The following is a 17,984-nucleotide window of genomic DNA, read 5'->3' as shown; positions in this document are numbered from 1 at the left end:
GTGCTGATCACACACAGCAGCCCCTCTGAGATATCTCTCCAGCTGGTCACTGTAAAGATCAAACTCCTTCACAGAATGTCTCTCGGTCCTCTGAGGGTAGATCTCCACACTCCTTCCCAGAGTGTTTCTGTCTGTTAGGCTGCGGCCACCTGCGCTGCATGCGCGTCAGCGAGGCTGTCGGCGCGTTCAGCCGATTCCCCTGGTCTGCAGGGAGCTGCAGACCAAAAGACGGGGGTGCGTGACGGGGGAGGGACGGGGGCGCGGCCGTGACATCACCCAACAGGTTCACCCTCATTGGCTGAACCACTGGGGGGCATGGCTTAGCGCTCCGTCGCGACTCCTGATCACAATTCTCTTGCGAACAGGAGTCACTGTCGGCAGAGTGCAGCGCCACCCCCCTCACAGCAGGCCCGGTCCCATTGTGCAGCGGCTATTGTCCCTGCAGCGTCCCCAACAGCGGGCACTGCAGTAGCCAGCGGGGACCTGGCCTTAGCCTCTCTTGCTCTCAGAGGCTCTCTGAAGGTAGAACTGATTCTCTGATCAGCAGCACCCCTTTATATATCCCTCTGTGGCTATCATTTACATGGGAGGGGGCTGCTGGACAATTCAAGCACAAATTAAGCACAGATTAAGTTGGTGCCACAGCAGCCAGAGGGCATGCTAAAACCCATCCCTGATTAAATCAGTCAGTGCAATACAATGCTTTTTCCCTCCAGATCTGATCAGCAGCCTTTCACCTCCCCCCTCCCACCCCCCCCCGGAGTCCCGACACCTAGCTATCCCTAATCCTATCAATTCTATAGAAAGCTTAATCTAAGTGGATTGCATTTACAACAAATACAGACTTTGAAATACATTCTTACAGACATGGAAATACATTTACACATTCCCTGTTCTTCCCCAGATGTTGAATACAGTTGGCCAAAATAAGCCTTACAAAGGTGGCCAGGTTAAATAGATTTAGTGGTAGCTAGCTGGGCTTCATAAATTTTGTGATGCCAGCAACCCCTACCGTCACACTCATCATTTTACATCATATACTCCACATTATCCCTTCTCACACAGCACACTTACCCGCTTTCAAAATTATAAACACCCCATGCACCCCCTCCTTCTCTTACTTACACCACACACCTTCCCCCACACAAAGCACTTGCTTCCCACCCCCTCCCCACACAAAGCCATAACACTCTCCTCCTCACACAAAGCACTCACTCCTTCCCTCCCATCTTCCCACACACGGTTCACCTAAAACATGTTTATTTATAATTTATTTATAAAATGTTATACCAGGAAGTAATACATTGAGAGTTACCTCTCGCTTTCAAGTATGTCCTGGGCATAGAGTTAAAATCACAAATAATACATGGTTACAGCATGTGAGCTGCTTACGGGGTGCATACTGCACTGTCTGCAGATGGAGAGGCTCCTCTGCGCCTGGCTGAAAGACGAGAGGCAAATCGCAGCCTCTGTGTCTCCAGGCAGCGCGGGACGTGCCAGCTGTGCAGCTAGCAGAGTTTTTTCCTTGGGGCCATGGCACCCTTGGCAGAGGCTTGCGACACACTAGTGTTCTACGACATCCTTGTTAAGAAACTCTGTTGTAATTACTAAAATAGGCACTCTGCCAATGTCCATTTCCTTTGTGAACTACAATCCCAACTTAAGTCTGCTGAACATGTTAGTCTACTCAGTAATTCAATCTATTCTAGAGTAGACTATTTTGAAGTCTATCACACATTGCCTTATGGAAATTGTAAATGTATTATCAATAAACATGCAGCATGTATTTGCATCATGTCAATGAAACCACTATATTGCATTTACAATAGTGTTGAAGTTGACCTTCTGTACATTTCAAATCACTGAAAAACTCTGCACAGCCTGGTCTCTAAAGTTGGTTGTATTATTTGTGTTTTGGTTGTAGTGGCTAAAACAAATTGAGGTAACAGAGGCGGCCCTCACGCAGAAAATGATTGACCTAGAAAACGAGAAGGTAAGAATAGCTATAAGAGGCGTTATTGAGAACATTTTCAAATACTTAGATACTGATGCTCAGGGCCTGAGTCATTGGCAGTGATTCTCCACTGGAGAATGCTATTATCGTTTTCCTTATTCCTTTTTCCCCTTACTTTCTCATTCATCCATTCATCATCAGCACCTTCTTTCATTTCCTTGTTTGTTTGTCCTCTCTCTCGTATCTTGCTAGTTTCCTACCTTTGTTTCATCCTTTCTCTTTGGACCTTGTTCGGTATGTCGACAAACAGGCCAGTGCACAGTTAACAACACATTCATTTCTGTTCAAATACATTTTATGTGAATAGAAATTAGTATATTCTCTCTCTCTCTCTCTCTCTCTCTCTCTCTTTCTCTCTCTCTCTCTCTCTCTCTCACTATGAGATCTCTGCAGAAAACGACAGGAAGACGAGCACCACCTTTTTAGAAAAAATATGTATTGGGCCACAAGCCCCCAATTCTCGCTTACATGTTAAATAATTAAAGTGCAGCATCAGAGGGTGACAAGATTTAGGTTTAGTATAGTCACCGCCGTGTTGAACGATCTCCCATCACAGTGCCAGTCTTTGGGGCACAACCCGTTGGTTCCGGTATCTGTGGAACGCGTTGAAATGTCAAATCTCTTTTCCGCAGTAATAGCTTGTATGGGGCAGCCCGTTAGATCCCACGGCTGTGGAACACTGCAGCCGCCGGTCACAGCAGAGCTCCTGGCGCTCTGATCATCTTGCGCAGATCTAGGTCCTCACGCCCAATGCAGAAATCGAAGACGTCACTACTGGGTGCTTGCCAGAAAACGACGTGAATCCTTGTCAGTCCGTCTGAATGAATTAACAGCGCCACCTAGCAAACCCTATGCATTTAGCTCATTACAAGAGCTTCGTCATGACAGAATGGCACTGTGACGGGAAATCGTTCAACATGGCAGTGAAAATACTAAACCTAAATGTTGTCATCCTCTTCTGCTGACAAAAGAACAGGAATAGTGCTCTCAAACAGTGTTAAAAATAGTGCACAATAGTGACAGTGACCTTAAGTGTGATCTAATGGTGCCACACAGTGGTGAAAAAGTGTGTATATATACAAGTATAAATCAGTGACTTTGATAAAGTAATAATATATAAGTGCGACTGATGAAAAAAGCTTGAGTCCTCCACTCAACTTATAAGAAAATAGTTCTCTGGTTCTCAGTGCAGCATATGGAAGGGAATAAAGGAGCAGAGGGCATCAAGATGTGCATGAAAAAGATACAAAAAATAGACCATACAGTAGTACTGTCAGGATATATACTGTAAAAAAGAAAATAAAGACCTCCAAGGGCTCTACTCAAATTTGAGTAGATCTATAAAAGTGTGTCACAACCTGTGGCAATTGTGCTGTGATGTGGGTTACCTCAAAAGAAAGGAGAACGCCATTGCGCAATAATGTACAATAAGCTTTATAAAAGAACACACAAGTCCCTAAATGCACCCTTACATTTGGGCAGTTCTTTCCAGCATGTGTAGCTGGCCAAGCATTCCTATCTCCGGTCTCAGTGTTTCCTCTCACAGGGCTCAGGACTCTATGCGTTTCGCTTTGTGGCAAAAAGCTTTGTCAAGAGTCCGCTTTATTCCCTTGGTCCGTCTGATGCTGCCCTTTAATTATTTAACTTGTAAATGAGAATTGGGGCATGTCGCCCAATACATATTTTGCATTTTTCTAAGAAGGTGGTGCTTGTTTTCCTTTTTTGTTTTTTTTCCATATATCTGGAGGTTGGCTTGTAGGACGTTGAAGAGCTGAGGAACCCAGATTTTAGAAGATAAAAGCACGTTGACCTTTCTTCAGCACATTTTATTATTGGGACTAGTGTAGTGCATTGGTAATTTAACTATGTGATCTCTGCCTTACCTGTAGAGATGACTGAAAATACCAGGTCATCGAGCCATAAAATTGGAAGTCGTGGCGCTCTCCTACTCTCGTATTATTCGCTTTCACTAATATTTTCTCAGTACAACCCCATTTAGAAAACCTGATTGTACTAAGTATTTAACGCTCCCCATCATTCTTTTTAATTATTCTTAGGATCTGTTCAGTAAACAGAAAGGCTACTTAGAAGAAGAACTTGACTACCGAAAGCAAGCCCTTGATCAAGCACACATGGTAGGCATTTTATTGTTGTGCAAACAGATATTGCTTGTTAAATACTGTCAAATATCATTCAGTGACATAAAATGTGTTCATCACCTACACCAGGGGTGGCCAACTCCAGTCCTGAAGGGCCACTGCCGTTGTTTGCAAATGCACATAGATAAGAGCAAACACGGGTCGTAGATAATGAGTCGTTTATTGTAATATACTGAATGATCATACAGGAGTGTCAACAATAGACTCTGCAAGGGGTGGGCCCATGCAGGCTTTTTATACACATGAATTTCTTTGTCTACCATAAGTTGCTAGGTAGAATACAGTATTTCCTCCTTATTCTAAACCAATCATTATAAAGGTCACTAAATAAGTAAAAACTGGGTTAAAACACCTAAATACAATGAACAAGAACTGTTAGGATACATTTTTATCTCTGAGTCTGTTTAACTGCAGAATACGTGCTTCTCCCTCATTTCTGGGCATTGAGCCACAGGCCGATTTGACCTTGAGTCTTCTGTTAGCCAAAATGATACTCGCAACAGACACATTCTTTCACACACAAATGATTGCAGGAACACAGCAGGAGACACAAGACAGAGACTTCTGAAGACAAAATGGAGACTAAATGGATTCTGCACACCACCAACAACCTCGTCTCCAGTGGAACCAACCCCCCCCCCGTCCATTTCATCAATAAGTCATCCATTTCTACAGTATGTTCATTTCAATAATAGTAGATCAACACCCCCAACAGCTCAGGTTTTAAGGCTATCCCTGCTTCAGTAGTAGTAAAGAGCGTTGTCAGAATGCTCAAATACCCAGCTATAGAATGAGAGATAATGCCCAAACACATAGGTAGGTATGATATATCAGTGAGTCAGTCCATATAACCAAATAACGCCATGAATCCCTGAAAACCGAAAGTGAATGAGAAAACTCACCACATTCAATTTCATTGGGGGCAATAAGGTAACAATAAGGGCTGTCAACTCACGAACACCTCCTTGTAGGGAAGACGTGCTTCTGCTGGTAGAATCCAAGTAGAGATGAGAAGAGTAGAGCACCGTCAAAAACAGGAGTCAGGAGAGGATCCAAGTAACAAAAAAATCTTTAATGGAGTGAATACAGCATAGGGAAGAACCTCCTACGCGTTTCGAACGTCTTGTTCTTTATCAAGGAGTTGATAAAGAACAAGACGTTCGAAACGCGTAGGAGGTTCTTCCCTATGCTGTATTCACTCCATTAAAGATTTTTTTGTTACTTGGATCCTCTCCTGACTGCCCTGTTCTGAGGGGATTATTACTATTATAGGCTAAATGTAGGCTTATTTCATAAATAATAGACACTTTTGTATAGTTAAATAGATTTTTTTATTAAAATAAAATGGTAAATACATGAAACCACCTCTATATATACGCTTACACTGAAGATATCTATATCCACACACTGCCGCCCCCTCTGTGTACACACACACACAGCAGCTCACACACAAACTGCTGCTACACACACACAACAGCACACCACAGCACCTCTACACACACAGCAGCTCTACACACACAGCAGCTTTACACACAAACACACACACACACTGGAGCTCTAGACACAACACAGCACCTCCTCTACACTCACAACACAGCACCTCTAAACACACAGCACAGCACCTCTACACACACAACACAGCACCTCTACACACACAACACAGCACCTCCACACACACAACACACACACACACAGCAGCTCTACACACACATGCTACACCCATAAAGACTGCTACTGACACACACACACTGGAGCTCTATACACATACACATCAGCTCTACACACACACAAACTGCTGCTACACATACAACAGCACAACACACACACACACACACACTGCAGCCACAATAAAAATGCAGCCACTTACTAAACTTTGCACTCTCCCCCCCACCTCTACACACAACACAGCACAGCACCTCTACACACAACACAGCACAGCACCTCTACACACAACACTGCCCCTCTACACACAACACTGCCCCTCTACACACAACACTGCCCCTCTACACACAACACTGCCCCTCGACACACAACACTGCCCCTCTACACACAACACTGCCCCTCTACACACAACACTGCCCCTCTACACACAACACTGCCCCTCTACACACAACACTGCCCCTCGACACACAACACTGCCCCTCTACACACAACACTGCCCCTCTACACACAACACTGCCCCTCTACACATGCACACACACTGCTGCTACACCCATAAACACTGCTGCTGACCACTGGCACACACTGGAACTCTATACACACACACAGCAGCTCTGCACAGGTGTACAACACAACAGCACAGCACACACACACACTGCTACTGATACACACACACACACACACTGCAGCCACAAAGAAACTGCAGACAGCCACTTACTTCTTTGCAGACTCCTTCCCCTTCCACCCCCCCCCCCCCCCATTCAACTAAATCTGCTCAGAAAATCTCAGTCAGCTCGGGAGGGGGAGGAGTCAACCCGTGGCTGATACTTCCTGACCAATCCCCTGCCCTTTCTCAGAGCTGTTACTTCATTCTAACCAATCCCCTGTCCTGTCTCAGCAGTTCTGAAAGCTGATTGGCTGGAAATAAACACATTGAAAACTATACTTTGCAAGCTGCTAAAATTCCGGGCATTACGGATTGTTTAAAATTCCGGGCATTATCCAATCAGAGAGCAGGGTTTTCAATAATGCCCGGAATTTTACTGCTTTAGCCTATAATATGGATTATGGGCTAAAGCTGTTAAATTCCGGGCATTATTGAATATCCCCTGTTCTCTGATTGGTTAAAATTCCGGGCATTATCCAATCGGTAATGGCCTGGAATTTTTGGCACCCTGCCAAGTTTTTCAGCCAATCCGCTTTCAGTTCTCATTCATAAAGTGTGAGATCATCTCTCCGACAGGAGAGGTGATTGGACAGGAGGCAGCAGCAAAGCGCTGACTCCTCCCCCACCCTGCCTGCTGAAAGCTCCGCACAGGAGAGTGAGGGGAAATGTTTGTGTCTGTTGTGTGTTTTGTGGGTGTAAAGGGGGCCGGCAGAGTGTTTGGGTGTGTGTATGTGTCTGTCTTCTGTTGGTGTGTGTTTTGTGGGTGTAGAGTGGGGGGGCGGAGTGTGTGTGTCTTCAGTGTGTGTTTTGTGGGTGGAGGAGGGATGCAGAGGGTTTTGTGTGTGTGTCTGCAGTGTGTGGGTTTACAGGGGGGCTGCAGTTGGTGTAGAGAGGGGACTGCTGGTGTGCGTTTGTGGATGTAGAGGTGGCAGTCCCTTTTGTTGGTTTGTGTGTGTCTGTAGTGTATGTTTCTTTTGTGGGTTCAGAAGGGGAGGGGCTGCAGTGTGTGTTTTGTGGGTGGAGGAGGAGTGCAGAGTTATTTGTGTCAGTTTACAGGGGGGCTGCAGTCGGTGTAGAGGGGGGCTGCTGGTGTGTATTTTGTGGATGTGAGGGGGCAGCAGTCTGTTTTGTTGTGTGTGTGTGTGTCTGCAGTGGGTGTAGAGGGGGGCTGCAGTGTGTGTGTGTGGGGTGGAGGATGGCTGCAGTGTGTTTTGTGGGTGTAGAGTGGGGGACTGCAGAGTGTTTGTGTATATAGAGGGGGGGTTGCAGTGTGTGTTTGTGTGTATATAGGGGGGCTAGTGTGTGTGTGTGTGTGTGTGTGTGTGTGTGTGTATAGAGGGGTGTGTGTGTGTGTGTGTGTGTGTGTGTGTGTGTATAGAGGGGTCTGTGTGTATGTACAATTGCACAGTAACTGTATGCACAGTTCACAATGCATTACGTTTCATTTACTGTGTTTGTTTGTTTGGTTTTCTTATGCGCTGGGGCTCATTGTGGTGGGTGTAATAGCCAGAATAGTATACTACTGTACTTCACTTTTTTTCTCATGTGACTTTTGGTGTGGTACAGCTAGAATGCAAACAGATCTGTATGTGTGCATTATGCTGTGTTAATGCTTCCGGTGTGGTGTGTGGTGCAATGCAATGCACCTTATAACTGGGTTAGATGTAGATCAAACAAGATTGACATCCATCCTCCAATGCAGCCCCCATTGTAAACCTAAAGGAACATTTTCAGACTTTAAAATACTTTGATTACTTTAAAATAATAATAATAATAATAATGTCTTGTATCTCTGTATATTTGCTAATTTTGCTGTTAGGGAGCAACAGGATAACATTGTAAATGGTGAATTCATAAACTATGTGCACATTTACAGCCCTGGTATTGCATATTTAAAAAGGCAGAATACTTAGAAAGACATCGTTGAGTACAAACAGAAATAGAAATTCTCCTATCCTCCTTTCCTTAAGTCACTTACTGTACATCCCTATGGGAAAGTGCAATGAAAAGTGGAAAATGGTAAATCTCTGAAGAGAACTGTGTGACATCCTTGTTTTCATGTAGCATTCTACAGTAGATCTATGTCAATGTTACTGAGACATATGGCCATGTTCATGAAACGGTGCTAATTCATAAGGTAACTTTTGACCCATTAATTGTCTGTAAGGTGACTCAAGGCTATTATTACGGAATTGAGTTCACCCCACATGCAACTCAGTAATATTAAATCCATTATTCACTTACTTACATTTCCCTCAGCGTTATCTGAATAGATATCCAAATGTTTAAATTAAAGATGTGTGTAAAACGCCACTCGGTAAAAGAATGAACAAACCGCAATGTTGGAAACAAAGCCAAAAAACACACAGTTCTGAAATGGAATTTCAAAACAATGAGGCCCAGAAAGACATGGGTGTTGGATGTACTGCACCCTGTAATATACAGGTACATACTGTACGATCTCCGGAACACCAAGTTATCCAAGGTCCTCTTCTAGCTCTGTATGCCTTCGCAAGTCTCCCAATAACTTACTAATGTTTTCCATATACCTGTGATCGCCAGTCTCGATACCTTGGTTAATTACCAAATAAACTGTTGCATTGTTCTGTTGCACATTTATTTTAGGTTTTTCCAGTTTTATTATTGTGGTTTCTTGATTTGATTTTATGGTGTCATACTTATTTTAACCGTCTTGCATGCTCTACGATGCAATTTAGCATTTTCCTGCTTATTTAGATTGAATTTTTTTTCTCTCCATAATTTGGTAGAAATCCAAAACCAAACAAATTGCATTTTTGGCAAAACCAGGGTTAATGGTCTTGCTGCAGTCTTATTATTCATTTTTTTTTTATTTTTTATTCTTTTTTCTCAAACATGCCACTGCCTATGAATGATGTGACTTGTGCTAGAAAATCCAGGACCTGGAAGCCACACTCTATAACGCTTTGCAGCAGGAGCCTGGGAGGAGAGTCGGTGAATGCTTAAATGAAACACAGAGAGAAGATTTGCGGGCGGCAGTGGAGAAGTTACGAAGGCAGATCCTGAGGCAAAGCCGCGAGTTTGACAGCCAGATCCTGCACGAACGCATGGAGCTTTTGCAGCAGGCGCAGCAGGTACACGGCATGTCTTCTACCTTTAACCTATCGTTATTATTATTTTCTGCAGTTCTACTGGCCTACAAGTGAAACCTCCTCATCAGGGTGATGTAGGAGGGAAATAAGATTGCTTCGGTATTTCAGTGACCCATATGAAATTGGAGACTAAGAAGGAATATTTTTCAGCGAAATATCAGACTAATAATGTGCCTTACTGTTATTTGCGTTGCAGCAGTCACGGCCCAGAATAATAATTCTAATAATAAAAATGTTCAAAGCAGGGGTCCTAGTACTAAACCTTGAGGTACTCCACTTACAACTTTAGCCCAACCTGAAAAAGTTCCTCTAATGACAACTCTCTGTTGTCTGTCCTTCAACCAGTTTTCAATCCTGGTGCAAATATTTGTAGTTAGACCAATTTCTATTATTTTGTACACTAACCTTGTGTGGAACTGTATCAAAAGCCTTTGCAAAATATAATTAGACTACATTAACTGAATTACCTTGGTCTAAATTCCTACTTACCTCCTCAAATAAAGTAATTAGGTTAGTTTGGTACAACCTATCCTTCATCAATATGTAACCCATATTCCCCCCCACCCCCCCAAGACACAACTAGCATATCTAGGGTGTAGTGAGGGCTGGCTACATGTGCTTTGGTCGTGCGTACCTGCCGGTACAGGAGGGCCTGAGCTTCCCGCGGTGATGTTGGGGACACAGGACCAGGCTTCTGGGGAAGATGCCTCCATTTTCCTAGTGATGCAGCGCCTCCATCCTCTATAACTTCCCAGGAATGTGGGGTAGGACCCTTATAGAAGAATAACCCTGGTCCCAGGGCGAATGCTCAATAATCACTCACAGTCTCTCAGAGTAAAATGGAATAGTCTCTTTATTGTCTCTGATATCGCACACAGCAGCAGTGGCAGCACACAGCAGCAGCAGTACACAATGCACTCCAATGGTGTACAGGCCCTTTCCTCTCCTCTCCTTTCCTCCAAGATGCACTCCAACAGGATGATCTGTAGGGGCCTCAATACCCCCCAATGCCCACCTCAGAGGGTATCCTCTGGGTGGGGGTAGATTCTCCCCATCGCCCCCTCAGCAGGGTGAGGGGCATTGGTCCACTATAGTTCTGCTCACGCTCCAAACTCATAGGACAGTCTCCTCTTACTCCAGTGTCACTAGACTGTCTGTCACTCACAGGAACTGGCTACTAAATAGAGTCAGCCCTGCCCCTCATGATGTCAGCAGGACCTCCCCTCTGTCTCATGCCTGTAGCAGAGTCAGGGGCCTGCATCTATCACTCCAGGCAGGACGTGAAGGGGGAAAACCCATGATTACTACTGGCACCTGCCCTTAACAGGACTTACCACAGTAGGAGAAAGATATATATATAGCCCGTTCTGTTTACAGGGGGCTGCAAATATATGCTATTTGTACTAATTTTGTTATCTATTAGGTATTCATGAATATTGTCCTGTGCTAACCCTTCAAGTAGCTTCCCTGCTATTAATGTCAGGCTTACAGGTGTTTCATTCCCTGATTGTAATCTTTAACTATAGGCACCATGTCTGCTTTATGCCAATCTTGTGGTACAGAACCTGTGGAAATGGAGTCCTTAAATATTAAATGTAATGGTTTGGCCATTACTGAACTTAGCTCCTTAAGAAGCCTTGGATGTACAGTATGCCATCGGGGCCAGGTGCTTTATTTACTTTCATTTTATCACGCCGGCTATGCACTTCTTCTTCAGTTAACAAATTAGTCGTTAATATAGTTTGTGGCTTCCTCCTATTGCAATTGACTCCTCCCTGGTAAATACAGAGGCAAATCATTTATTGAATGCCTCTGCCTTTTCCTTACTGTATCTCCAATAATTGGCTCATTTCGCACTGAAAGGGTCCTATATTCTCTTTTATATTCTTTTTGTTATTGAGGTATTTAAAAAAAACTATTTAGGGGTGATCTTACTTTCTATTGCAATCCTTTTTTGATTATCCATTTTTGCTAATTTGATTGCCCTTTTGCAACTTTTGTTACATTCCTTATAATTCTGATACGATGCCTCCATCCCTTCTGACTTAAGCGCCTGCCACTTCTTTTCCATTTTCTCCCCTACCTGTTTATTTAGCCACACTGGTTCAGACTTAGACTTTTTTGCTTGAGATATATATATTACATACAGTAGTTACATACTGTAGTTACATAGTAGATGAGGTTGAAAAAAGACGTACAGTACGTCCATCAAGTTCAACCTATGCTAAATTAGACAACAGATACTTTATCATATATCTATACTTACTTATTGATCCAGAGGAAGGCACACAAAAAGCCCCAGAGTCATATCATCCAATGATATCTCATAAGGGGAAAAATAAATTCCTTCCTGACTCCAAGAATTGGCAATCGGATTAATCCCTGGATCAACATCCTTCCCATGTATACTTATTTGGTATATCCCTGTATACCTATCCTATCTAAAAAGATGTCCAACCTTTTTCTGAACAAATCTATTGTATCTGCCATCACAGTCTCCATGATTAATGAATTCCACATTTTAACTGCCCTTACTGTAAAGAACCCTTTCCTTTGTTGATGGTGAAATCTCCTTTCCTCCAACCATTAGGGATGGCCCGAGTCCTTTGCACTGCCCGTGGGATGAATAGTTAATTTGAAAGCTCCTTTGGACAATACAAGGAGCTTTCAAATGAACTATTCATCCCACGGGCAGGTAGTCAGACAGCATCCCATAGGGCAGTGCTCTTCAACTAGTATCGATACTTGAGGACGAGTGCATTTCTCGGTGTGTATGTATATGTGTATATGTGTGTGTGTGTGTGTATATATATATATATATATATATATATACCTCGACAAATGCACTCGTCTTCAAGTATCAATACTAGTTGAAGAGCACTGCCCTATGGGATGTCTGACTCCCTCTGTTTTTGTGGGCATCAATATTTACATGGTGTACATATGTAATAAGTGGTTACTGTGCTGAGTCCCCTTTCATTACGTTGCGGACATACAGTCAAATATGTATTGTCCTTTTTGTTTTTAACTGTTTTCCATGAAGAAGTGGCTGACCCCTTAAATTATAAGTATTATGGCCCATTTTTACTAAACAGTCTTTTGCCATAAGACACCTTTTGGTACTGGTAGACACCTTAAAGTTAATTGACAAATGAACTGAAAAATGGATCTTATGGCCGGAGACTGGTTACCAAAATACAGTGTGGCCCTTTGTGACTTCATTTATTGCTTTTATATGTGTACTTTATTTCCCAGAGAATTCGGGACCTTGAAGACAAAATAGAACTTCAGAAAAGACAACTCAAGGACATCGAGGAAAAGGTAGATGCTTCTTACTATCCTCCTGAGTGCCATAGTATCATCAGACCTCGTGTTTGCGAAATTGGTCTTGTTTATGCATTATGAGAAAATATAATTTGCTGTTAAAATTATTCTCATGTTCAAGATGTGTAATGAAGTAAATCGGCATACAGGAAGTGTACCATAAAATATTATGCACAGTTAGATCATGAATGGAATAAATAATCCTTCTGAATAGTGATCAAAAACAAGTCACGTCAGAGCCGAAAACCACATAGGAATACAAAAACACATACGCGGTTATTCTGTAAGGTGTGATAGCGCAGGTGACATGCTATCGCAGGAAAAGTCCCATTGACGCGAACAGGGCTTTTCATGCGATAGCACGTCATCTGTGCCATCGCACCTTACAGAATAAGGGCCATCGAATGAATCCTCCCATCACGGCTTACATGACAAGTAACCAAACGGCAACAAGTACCACAAATACATGTACAGATGTAGCAGATGTTACTGCTCCCGGTAACGCAATGCATGGATGCTAGCGCATTAGTCAAGTGCATTACTATTTAAATCAATGGTTAAGGAGATAATGTGCAGGTTAACGAACACGTTATTTTGCATTAACAGGAGTAATAACGTCTGCTACATCTGTAAAAATGTCTGACCGTTTTTTGTATTTAACTGTTTGTGTAGAGAATCAAATTGAACATATACTGTACTGTGATGCAAAGGTTATTTCCGAAGCAGTGGGGGCTGTTAGTTTCATGTTTTTTTATTTTATTAACCATACACAATAAGGTAATGGTGATGACAGAAATGCACCGCACAATGTACACCAAAGAGAAGAAATTTAGAAGTATTTTCACATCTGCTTCATACCATTGCCACGTCAGAGATTGACTGAACTGCAGGCAAGGATTCTGGGGGATCTGCCAATGAGGGCATTTGATATTTCACGATTTACTTCCTATGTAGTTTAGAATTGAGTATTTCCCTGGAGCTTTTGCCTGCTGTGTAACACATTCTGCTGAAGTAAATCGTTAGTTAATAGCTGCTAAATCAGACAACTGACCCAAGGAGAACTGTCATCATTTTGGACTCGCTTTTTTGAGACTGGTTACAGAGTCAGCATTGTGTGGCTGATGAGAATTGAAAAACAGGCAAAATAAGGTTATGGTGGGTTTAAAAAAATATATATAAGTGACAAATTCACTTCACTGTGTAAGTTACAGTAAAGAGAACAAACTCTTTTTTTATTACAGTACATATTCAAAGTACAGGATTAATTCACTAATGCATCTCAGTGCTATTCTGCAAGTACTGTGAGTGCTTCTTAGTGCTGTAACCATACAACTTTAAACCTCTGCAATGAATACTCCCTTATGTATTCTCTTTACAGGAAGGAATCTGCTAATAAGATCCTCTTCCCCACTCACGTCCGGAATATTAATTATTGCACATTAATGCATTCATTCCTCCAAATGTAACATGGACACGCACACACAAACAGGATACTGCTTCAAGCACAAACACCACAACGTGCATTTTGAGCACATTGCATTTCCTTGTTCTTAGTAACCATAGTAGGTGTCTCTAAAATGGTGTTATTGTCAACAGCCATGTAGAATTTGGTACTGAACAAGTTTTCCAGGCTTCAATGTATGTTGTTATTATTATTATACACTGTGATGCAACTGAAGTTACACCTCTCACAGCATTTCTTCTTTTCTTCTTTCTGTTTTGTTTTGATCTTATTTTATAGTTTTTGTTCCTTTTTTTGTTTTTCTCACTAGCATTCATTCTGTGGCCTTGATCAATTCCAGCAGACAAACATGGTTGGTATTTCTTATTGTGGTTGATACTTTGGTTTAAAAAAATTAATAGATTAGAGCAATTTAGCCCTTCAGGTGTCGGCAATATATTTAACGATGTACTAACATCAGCGCAGGATTAATTAGTTGCTAAAAATAAATGTGTTTTTTTAAACTTTACGGTAGTGTTGTAGTGATATAAAGAAGATGCATGCATAGATACGCATGTCCACGCTTGGAATATTTATATTATCAAATAGAGAGCATAACATGGGAGCTATGTACCAAGGCAAGTTTTGACCAATATTGACAGTGCTTTAAAGCTGCAATTCAAGCAAAATTCTACATGTGTTTTTTTTAATAAATCAGTTCTGTACTATGAGAAAATACTTGTAGCATTTTTTTTACACAACTTTTAAAGACATTTTGAATGTATTCTAATGTAGCATGCATTTTTGTTTCTATAGAAACCATTTACAAAGTCCCTTCCCCTTCTGAGACAGGCTCTGGCTCTTGAGCCCGGCCCTCTCTCATGCAGTGCACAAATTGTATCTAGTAACTGCCTGGTCACATGACCTTCCCCACAGAACTTTGCATCATGGGTACTGTTTTGCAGGAATAACTGAATTAAATAACCCCGAGCAAAGCGATCGATAACAGGAGAACGGATCGCTCTCGCACTTAGCTAATCACTTGTCAGTGTGCAGATTGTATTGATGCGCATATTGAAAGGGAATTTTTTTTTTTTAAATGGCAGCTTCAACAGCAGCTTTAAGACAGGCTTACACTTACATGCTGTGTACGAATAACCCATCTATTTCAGTGTAATATATATCTTTTATCTTTTATGTTATTCTAATGTAGTGAAATTATTCACTTTACTGCTAATAGTCCAATGATCACTGGTATCCCTGCATATTTCCAAACACCCAAAGTTGAGATTCCAGTGGGGCAGCCATAATTACAGTCGCTACAGCCAACTATTTAAAATACAACCTGGTTAATTCAGTGTGGTGCTTGCATTTCTACCGCAGTCTAATTCATATGGATTCATTAAAGTCTGATGTGCGGTATCACACCTCAATTCAACGTTAACGGTCATTGGCTTGAATAGCAGTTAACGCCAGAACAGGGTGTAATATCCCACATCTGACTTCAGTGAATCTGTCCTAGAGCAAGAAAGAGTTGAGAACTGCTGGCTCTTAGCTGTTAGGTCCCATGCCTACCAGGGGGATGGATGCTAAATCACAGAGGGATCTTTTCCTGTAGTGCATGTGATCAGTCCCTGATGCATGGATGCTATACCCTGCTCTTAGTATGTTTGATCAGGGAGGGGTTTCTTTCTCCCCACATTAATAGTTGCCACAAAAGGAGATGGGAAGTGCCAACATACTGTAGCACACAAAATTGTCGAGAGCCTATGCAGCTCTCCTACTCAGGTCACTAGGGATGGCCTAAATAGTATTGTTGGTACCACTGGCAAAGACAGACAAAGTGGCTTGTCCCTCTGTCACACAAAGTGACAGACAGAAATCAAACCCAAATTTAAAGTAATCATTACAGTATACTGGACTATCTGCAGCCGGGACACAACTGCTGTCGCACTACATGCTAAAAATGTAGCAAGACTCACTGTTTCCAGCACCGTAGTAGAAGAAGCAAAAGTCTGCGGTGCGGTGCCAGAGACCGTAGCGGCCGCACACACGCTGAGGGGAATTAATCCTCCGGTACCGCAAATTCCGCAGTCGTGACCGCGGGTAGCACCGGCACCGAAGGTCATAAGATTAGCTACATCTGTATGTGAACATCTAAAACACTTAGATGTGGCAGGGGTTATTGCACCTGCCGGCACGTTCTGCTTGAATGTTTTGCGCGATGATTGCCATTTGAATCCTATGGCAAACCGGAGATATTGTGCACTAAACTTTGCTACATCTGTATGAAATGGATGGGCCTCTGGGTTGCAATAGCGAATATGAAAAACCGTCCCCAAAATATTGTTTCCTCCGTTTCTATTATGAATTGGTTTAGATGGACATTGTAGATATATAATTAGAGGTCAACTTGAAATGAGAGATTTTCAGTACATTTTCTGCGTTTTCATTGTCCAACAATATAAGTACTTGTTTTTGAATGCGTCAGCACTGGTAATATTAATAGTTTGTAGAAACTGATTGTATAAAATGTTTGTTCTATGTCCCAATGTGTAATTATGTGCGTGGTTCTGTAAATCCTGTTTTACTTAACGTCCTCTCTTGTTCTCTTGTAGGGTATAAAAAGAGCACACGGGATGAACATCTGATTCTTCTGCAACTGCCAAAACAAGACACATATTTTTGTTTTTTTTTATCACGGGACTGGTTACATAATTTTCCAAAATGCCAGATACTTTAAATTATGAGTTTTGTAAAGATTTAGTTTTCAACTGAACTACAGTCATTTGTTGTACAGACGTGGTCTTTCCTGCTCTTCCGCGACTATAATTGGATGTATGGAAAGATTGCAAATACAAAAATAAACATGAACAAAGATGCAATTACTGTCTGTTCTGAGTAAAGTACTTTCTAACCAGCACCTTTGTTGCAGTGATATTGCACTTTTATGCTGCATGTGTCAGGTTTTATACACATTTTACAATGAAAAAAAAAAAGAGCAGAATAATGTTGTGTTTTGAAGCTGTTTCTGTGGGAAACTTGAATCCATAAAGTTACAAATGGAACACTACATTCACACCTACAAAACAAATCCAGACTTTTAAGGTGATTTAATTCATAAAATGATTAATTTAAGTAGAGCTTCTTAGTAAAGGAAATTAAATACAGGAATAATGGATGATTGATTACAAGTAAATACGTGGGACTTGTTTAAGAGTTCGTTTAAAAAAAGTGAAGACACAGAGGGCCATATTTACCAGTTCAAGTGAATGGACCAGAAAGTGCCCACTGGTAGGCCATAGCACCACTTAGTAAATATGGACTGGAGTTTGTAGCTTTCTCATTCAAGGAATAATGAGGTTTGAAGTTGTTGTTGAACTAAACCCTTGAAAGTCTACTTATATACTTATAAGGATACAGCTTGGAAGGGCTTTTCTGACATTAGATACAATTAACGTTGGGTCTGTAAGTGGAAGGCATGTAACCTCAAGCATTACACACTCAAACAAAAAAATGAGGGCTTTAACATACTGGAGGTCAGGGGTGCTCAACGCCTGTCCTCAAACCCACCCCCCCCCCCTGCTTC

General features: G+C 42.0%; 1 protein-coding gene across 1 annotated transcript in view; it reads left to right on the top strand.

Annotated features, from left to right (window-relative positions):
* JAKMIP1 (janus kinase and microtubule interacting protein 1) overlaps positions 1–17,280 on the top strand; it is a 154,772-nt gene extending 137,492 nt beyond the window's left edge. Inside the window, exons 17-22 of the mRNA XM_075569635.1 lie at positions 1,925–1,993; positions 4,072–4,149; positions 9,409–9,612; positions 12,886–12,951; positions 14,727–14,768; positions 17,014–17,280. Coding sequence (XP_075425750.1) covers positions 1,925–1,993; positions 4,072–4,149; positions 9,409–9,612; positions 12,886–12,951; positions 14,727–14,768; positions 17,014–17,046 — 492 coding nt within the window. The 3' untranslated portion in view covers positions 17,047–17,280. The remainder of the gene's footprint in view (positions 1–1,924; positions 1,994–4,071; positions 4,150–9,408; positions 9,613–12,885; positions 12,952–14,726; positions 14,769–17,013) is intronic.
* Positions 17,281–17,984: the final 704 nt, after the last annotated feature.

The sequence above is a fragment of the Ascaphus truei genome, chromosome 1 (genome assembly GCF_040206685.1).
Source record: "Ascaphus truei isolate aAscTru1 chromosome 1, aAscTru1.hap1, whole genome shotgun sequence".
Classification (NCBI taxonomy): Eukaryota; Metazoa; Chordata; class Amphibia; order Anura; family Ascaphidae; genus Ascaphus; species Ascaphus truei.
This window is presented reverse-complemented; position numbering and strand designations above follow the sequence as displayed.